Source organism: Mytilus edulis, chromosome 10 (assembly GCF_963676685.1).
Source record: "Mytilus edulis chromosome 10, xbMytEdul2.2, whole genome shotgun sequence".
Lineage (NCBI taxonomy): Eukaryota > Metazoa > Mollusca > Bivalvia > Mytilida > Mytilidae > Mytilus > Mytilus edulis.
Window position 1 is genome coordinate 28,690,834 of NC_092353.1, and position 8,439 is coordinate 28,699,272.

At 31.3% G+C, this 8,439-nt stretch overlaps 1 protein-coding gene across 1 annotated transcript; it reads left to right on the plus strand.

The window, feature by feature from the left end:
• Window positions 1–2,754: 2,754 nt before the first annotated feature.
• LOC139492687 (oligodendrocyte transcription factor 2-like) lies at window positions 2,755–3,552 on the plus strand. The gene has a single exon (XM_071280837.1). The coding sequence runs from the start codon at window positions 2,755–2,757 to the stop codon at window positions 3,550–3,552; it is 798 nt and encodes a 265-aa protein (XP_071136938.1).
• The last annotated feature ends 4,887 nt before the right edge of the window (window positions 3,553–8,439 follow it).

Below are 8,439 nucleotides of genomic sequence, written 5' to 3' on the forward strand. Positions count from 1 at the left end.
TTTTTTTTTTTTACAAATAGTGACTTGGATGGACAATGGTATTATTCATCATACTTTTCTCAGCTAAAACATATCAAATTTGTTTGATCGGTTCTGTAAACTACTATAAATAATATTAAGGAATGCATTTGCAGAATTATCTGAAAAATTATAAAAACTGCAAAAATATGACAAAAGATAACATAAAAATAAAGATCTATAACGGGAATAGGGTCTATATACACTGCTACAGCATTAGTTCTGTCATATTACATTTTAGATTAAAACACTGAAACAATTCCAAGTTCCAGATTCAAAAAAAAAATTGATTTCAGACATTATCATTTTGATAGAGACTGCTTTTATATCTACACTTTTTCCAAAACGATATAAAACCATCCAATTTAATATAATGGTGCTCGTCCGATCGGTGGAAATATTTTATTTATTTTCATATCCAAAACGATTTTAATTAAAATAACAATAAAGGAAAAAATAAAATATATCATTAATAATCTTAAATGATGAAGATAATAATAACATGAATGAATGATTTTATTCTCATAAACTAGTACATAGCTACAGAGATAATAACAGTTCATATATAATACATATCTTTGTTTCGCATGTGTGAAAATAAATAACATTATAATAATATTACAGTTCCTCTAACCAGGAGGACAGACTTTCAATGATATATATCGTATAAAACACAACTTAAAAAAAAATGAATTTGATAAATCCTTGTGTTGCAGTATGTAGATATAAGAAGATATGGTATGAGTGCCAATGAGACAACTCTCTCATCTTAGTCACAATTCGTAAAAGTAAACCATTATAGGTCAAGGTACGGCTTTCAACACGGAGCCTTGGCTCACACCGAACAGTAAGCTATAAAGGGCCCCAAAATTAATAATGTAAAACCATTAAGTAGTTTCTTTTTTTTACTTAAAAAACCATTAGGAACATATAGGGTGCAATTTCCATATGGAAATCCGTCCTTAAAAAACCTACAGAAAAAGAATGTAAAACCATTCAAACGGGAAAACAACGGTCTAATCTATATAAAAACGAGAAACGAGAAACACGTATGCATTACATGAACAAACGACAACTACTGTGCATCAGATTCCCGAATTAGGACAGGTGCAAACATTTGCATCTGGATTAAACGTTTTAATGGTACCAAACCTATCTCCCTTTCCTGAAACAATAGTATAACATCACAACATAGAAAACCACACTATAAAATATCAATTGGAAGTCTTAACTCAACCAAAAAAAAAACGCAAATTAACATATTAGGACTTAATACATGTATGAAATCTGCTGAAATAAATAAAATTATTTTTATTTTTCTGTTCTACTCAAATATAATTAGAAAAAAGTACATGTATACAGTGTAAAAAGTGTAAAATGACAAGTATCTGAACCATCCATACTCAAAGAACGATCGAACATGTGTTTATCTCTATCTAATTAATGATCTGCAGAAAAAACAAGCAAATATCTTCCAAACAATCTCTGTTTCCTCGGAGTTCAGTATTTTTGTGATTTTACTTTTTTTTTACACTTTTTTTCTGTTATTTTGTCATTTACAAATTGCGAATTTTTAACATGGTAATTTCTCCGGAATACGGGTCTCACTGTTTAAGAAGTATGATAATCCATATAAAGTATATTATAAAACTGACCGTTGTATAACTGACCGTTGTATTTATAATAAGCTTAAGCAGTTTTTACTGTATCTTATAAAAATATTCAAAATAAACGGATAGAAATTGTTTTAAAACAAAATTAATTAAATCTGTAAAATTACTTTTTCAGAAGGATTTAAAAGATACAAATATTTTTTTTCTTTTATCAATAAATCAGAGAAGAATGTGTAGTGTGTAACTTTTTCCCTGGTTGACCAGGGTTTCTTTTCTGCTTAATTTCGTCTATAGTAATTATGTATTTGTCTATTGAAGAAACTGTCCTTTTACACAAGAGCTCGATATAACAATGATATATATATATCTGCACTAAAGTTGATTTAACTATTATAATGACGGAATTTAAATTTCCATGTTCGATATCCAAAGAAATCTAATAAATTAGAAGAATTGGAAAAACTATAAACAAATATTGAGGTTTTAATCTTATGTACCCGGCTTCGGATATTTAATATATATGTTTTCTTATATCAGGAATATGTTTAAAATGAATATAATGTTTTATTTTTTCAATGTTGTGTGTTCAAAACACTTTCTCTTTGATATCGTCTATATTCAATTTATATATTTTTTTCGGCATTCAAAATCTATGAAAATTCTTCAATTTCCAATAAGCATTTAATCAATCAAAACGTGTATTTGATATTCACGAAAATCTGGGAAAAAGTATAAAAAAAGTTAATTTCCGAAGATACATATTTTGCTGCTGTGTTGTGTTTTTTAAAAAGAAAATAAGTTGTGTAAAATTATAAATTTATTTGTTATAATTTTTTACAAAATCGCTTAATCTCCCCATGAAAATGTTCATGTAAACAATCCATGGATAAAATTTCATTGTTTGTCCCTGGTTAGTGAGAAAATTGCCTCGGGGTAAGACATCATCGGTGATTATCACACACGAGCGCTTGTTATTATAGGCGGGGACTTAAAACACGGATTAACCAATCGAATAACGAATGTAAGTCCAATGGCACTATATATGATTGATGAAAATTTATTAATATTATAAAATAATTAGATTTCAAGAAATTTACTTGAAAGTTAAACAATCATTTCAAAAATGGAAAAAGAAATATACGTCGACATAGAAGCTATTGAAGATGATGTTAGTGATGTTCATGACAATGTAGACTCTTTTGAAAGCAGTAGTAGTTCCAGCAACCAGTCCTACAACTCCGAATATTCCTCAACGAAATCTCGTGTACCTGAAGACATTCGCTTGAAAGTTAATAGCAGAGAAAGACAAAGGATGCATGATTTGAATTCGGCGTTAGATGGACTCAGGCAAGTGATGCCCTATTCTAATGCACCCACTGTGAAGAAACTGTCTAAAATGTCTACCTTACTACTGGCAAGAAATTATATTGTAATGCTAACACAGTCGATTGAAGAAATGAAGAAAATTGTGCAGGACCTTTCTCTGAAGAATAGTCATCGGGCCTCTATGTACAGTAATGTTGGAAATAGTCGGTACTCTCCGTACAAATCTTCGTTCGTACCACCCTACGCAGATGTTACCAATACTAACCGTGGACTTAGCGCTGATAGCTTCGTGCATTCTGACAAAAATATATTGTTTCCAAGACTACAGACATCAACACCACTAGCAGATAAAACAAACACTAGAACACCGACAAGTGTTCCACATAAATTTTCTGTTTCATCGTTACTGGACCATTCTTCAGACTCAAAATCGGAATCACCATCTATCTGCTCGAGCTCAACAACATTTTCACCGAAGATTTCCTCAAGTTTAAGTAGAAGCCATATTGAACATTCACTGTCAACCCCATGCTCTTGTGAAGCTTGTGTGTTACCACAAATATATTCCAAACGTGAATGGAAGGCACTATTCTGAACAGTAAAGTACAATCTTGAACTTCATATTTTATCTGTGATAATTGTAACATATAATTGTATATACCAATGTGCATTCGCCTGCTTTATATGAGCATTAAATGTTGTGCTAAGTTATATTGTTTAGTTTTAATTTGATATAGAACAAGCAATTTTGATATTGCAGGGTAAACGGTTTTGACACAATTTAGTTTTTCTTGCATTCTGAAGAAAGTACAACCCTTTGTTCCATTGAGAAAACTATAGACTTTCTAATTGTTAACCTACCCTTTATGTTGCTCGAAATATTAGTTCGATTTTTTTGTATAAAGATGAATTATTTATTCTTCATAGTATGTGTTCTTCTACCCAAGCTTATTTGATTGATTTAATCATCACATTATAGAGTTGGTAAACATTTCACAGTAACAGGTGCTGTATTGTTAGGCTGCTGTCTGGTTGACGTATATCTAACCATTTTGATTTATTTATTTGTGCCAGAAAAGTGTGTGTTTATGTTATCGAAGGCATTAATTAGTCCATTCATGATGTCGTTCCAACAAGTTCATTTCTTGGAAGTAATATACACATACCTACCCTATAAATCCCTTTAATTGAACTAGACTGAAATATTAACAAGCTGGTTCCAGTCTACCAGTTGAGGTATTAGCAGATCGTTTTCAACCTAGAAGACAGTGCAACTATCGATGAATGCAACACAGTACTTAACGAAAACAGAAGTCTTGTCAATAAGGAAACCTTTAGTCCAAATATCGGCATATTAAGATCAGAAAAAAAATCTCATCCACGCATGCAAACTTTACAAGAAAATATTGTATGATTTCCATGAGACAACTCTCCAACAGAGATCAAGTGATGTAGAAGTGAACAAATTTCAAATTAGATCTCCGTATGACCTTCACAAATGATCAAAACCCATAGTGTATAACAAGCTATATACAAGCCCCGAAATAACGAAGGTAAATTACAATTCAAACAACTGAGTTATGTAAAATAAAATAAAAAATACAACTGTATATGATATTCAACAACCAACCACAACCACTGAATTACAGGCTACAGACTTGGAAAAACCACATACAGAAATAGGCGGTGATAAACCTGTTAGCGGGCGCCAAACTCTCTCTTATCTTTAAACTGATACAATGGTGCAATAGAACAAACACACATACAAATTGATCAACACAATTAACAGAAAACAAATTAACAGCAACACTCAACAACCAAGGTTCCTGACTTTGGATGTGTACACATATAATGTGTAGGTTTCCAATTAATAATGGTTATGATATAAACTGGTAAAAAATGCAAGATTATACAAGTATTGAAATGACATGTACATGGAAGACAACGTTTTATGTGAGACAGCAATCCAGTATCGAAGAAACAGCATCGGCTGTGATTTTCCAGCTTCTCCTGTGTATGAAACGACCCGCTATTGGTGTTTTTCATCTTCACAGAATGCAGAAACAGAACTGTCATTGCTGTTTCTCAGATGTATGAAACGATCCGTCATTGCTGTTTGTCTAATATCCATAGAAAATCGTCATCTTTAATTGTTTAATATAAAAAAGAAGATGTGGTATGATTGCCAATGAGACAACCGTCCACAAGAGACCAAAATGACACAGAAATTAAAAACTGTAGGTCACCGTACGGCCTTCAACAATGAGCAAAGCCCATATTGTATAGTCAGCTATAAAAGACCCCGAAATGACAATGTAAAACAATTCAAACGATAAAACTAACGGCATTATTCATATAAAAAAATTAACGAAAAACAAATATGTAACACACAAACAAACGACAACCACTGAATTACAGGCTCCTGACTTGGGACAGACACATACATACATAATGTGGCGGGTTTAAACATGTTAGTGGGATCCTAACCCTCCCCCTAACCTGGGACAGTGGTATAACAGTACAACATAAGAACGAACTATAAAAATCAGTTGAAAAAGGCTTAACTCATCAGATGGACAAAAATACAAGTGAACGTGGCCGGGTACTTGTACATCCCGACAACAAAAAGACACTAGGAACAGATCTGAGAATACTCGCAGTTATTTTACAGTTAGTTCAATGCCACTAACAACTTATAAAAACCTCATGCATCTAAGACTAAATTATCAATCCGTACACATCCAACATCCAATGGATTTAGTGTTAAGATGTCATAAACAGTCAGAGAAAAACAAAAAACATCATGACCTTGTGCAATGCCAAGTTACAGGTATCGACAGATTGTATATCCATGAATGTGTATATGTATTTATCATACATTTAGTAGTAAATACAGAAGTTCTGAATATTTGATAAATAGCCTGCTGTTTAATCCATATCGCGCAACTTTGATGCGCACCCTTTGTCATACCCTTTATCACACCCCTTTTCACATCCCTGCCCTTTATCGCAGCCCTTTATCACACCCCTACTATTTTTTTAAAAACTCCGTTTTAATTTATGCAAGCTTCTTCAGAATTATTTTTCCTCAAAACGGTCATTCGGACGTGACGCAATTTAATTAATGACGTCATTTTCTGTATACCTATTCAAACTGAAATTATGTTTTTTTAAGATATTTCTATATATATATATGATCTTCAACACAGGTGCGTTCAAAAAGTGTTCGTTCGGCTTGCTAGAATGCGCCTTGATAAATTTATACGACATTATAGCAAAGTATACAAAAAATCATCTTCGTTTTACACTCCGAAACTGACTCTAATGAGAATATGTTTAATGTGTTTTTGGGGTGTTGTATTCGTAAAGTTTTTTCTGGATGTATATCAATCATTTTGACCTGAACAGTAAATATTTTTCTTAAAAAAGCCCAGCTAAACATATGCATTTTATGGGAAAACAGCTGTTTCAACTTATGCGCAAAATATTTTAAACAATCAACTATAATTTGAACTTTTCTAAACCACTGTTATTCAGTTTAAAGAAATTAGTATGTGTCAAAAGATAACAATTTAAAGTCAATCTTTACTGACAAACAAATCTCAAAGGGCATCTGTAACAAGATGAACTCAACACTTCGACACATGTTCAGAAAAAAATCGGTAGGTATTAGATTTAAAAATAAATAAAAATAATTGTTTGTGACTTTAAAAAAATAATAATCTTGAGTTGGACAATGAATTAAAAATCGAAGAAGTATTAGCGATAAGCCAAATATTGTATTCATAATATTAAATATTTTCCAAGCATAGTAATTAAAAAAAAGTCGTTATTTTTGTTTACAAAAAATGGAAGTATACAGTGTACTTTAAAATATTTATAACGTTTTATATGTCATAATTATTATTATGATCTTTTAGTTTGAATGATTTTAAATGGCACAGAAATTTCGCTTTTAAAGATTTTTGCATCGACTATGAGATTAACAATTTTTTTCCAGAAAACTTCAGCCGAATATGTCAGTATTAGTAGCATTATTATTCGATGGTTTAAATAAAGTATATTTGGAGGTCTTCGGTATTTGGGGACTATAATTACAAAGTAACCCGCTTGTTTAGAAGATAAATACGCGACTAACTTTTCACAGGTTCTATTACAATTGTTTCAATACAAATCTTTGTTTTGACATTACAAATCAACGAAGCATTATTCAATACAAATTGACAGTTTTGCTATTTGATCAAATATGGGATTTGTGCCATCACGTATTCAACTCGCCTGTCATCTTCATCTCGTCAGACGTTTACAGTCCACGAGATTAACAAACAAGAGCAGACGATATGTTGCCGAATGTCATCACCCTTCATTTACACCCGAATGAACGCTGCTCTTTAACCACCCAGATAATTATGGTTTAACAGATGTACAAAAAGGCGGATAGAATTAAATACAATTTTCAATAGAATTACAAATTAAAGATCAGAGACCATGTGTAATTATTACACGACCCCATCTCCATGTCCATTAACGAAAATGTAATACACTTTATTTTTAAACATATGGCTATCTTTAATATGATACAATCGGGATAATCTTTAAAAAGTGTTTAAAAGAGAGTTTGTTAAATAAATCAAAGGAAAGACAGATTTCTGTCTGAAAAATAAATATATATATTTGTTTATAAAATCCCTCTTACACAATAATGATTCATCTTAATCAAAAGACTGATTGAAAAAATGTAAACTGTATTTCACAAAGAGAAAGGCAAATGTAATTTTCTATTCACTATTGTTAATTTTCATTTTTTAGACGGCAATGTTCCTATGGATCTAGCATACGGTGGTTATATATCACAACTCCTTCGTTATATTATGCCCGTGTGTGTAGCTAGTGATGTCATAGATTTTTTAAATGAACGTTATCAATGTATCACTGGTAAATGATCAAGTTATCATTTCGTTACCATACATTACTTAAAACTTTTACTAAACTCTTTCATAGATACAAGTACATAAACAAAGATTTTTGTATTTTTAGTTGTTTTTGGCTTTTAACTAGCTGTTAGTAACTGCGAGTACTCTCAAATCGTACTTTCTTGTTAATTTGACCTGTTAATACTATTTGTAATGCTTTTTTGTTATTTAATGTTTACTTCTATTCAGGCTTATATCTCGTCTACATATCAGCTTTAATAAATGTTTGCTCTTTTTAACTTACTCGTACTATGAACAACAAACGTATTTCATCTTTTACCTTTGAATGCAAATACACTCAAGATCTTAATATTTCCAGTAAAGGTGGAAAATGTTAAAAATAAAAAAGATACTAGTAAGTATATCAAATGGCTTGTAATTCTGATGGAAACGGGGAATGTTGCAGTTATCTATCTTTGCATGGATGCGAATATTGCCACTCATGAATATCATCATTAATAGATAGTTTTGAACATTTCTTGCTTCATTTAATACCATAGAAATGATGT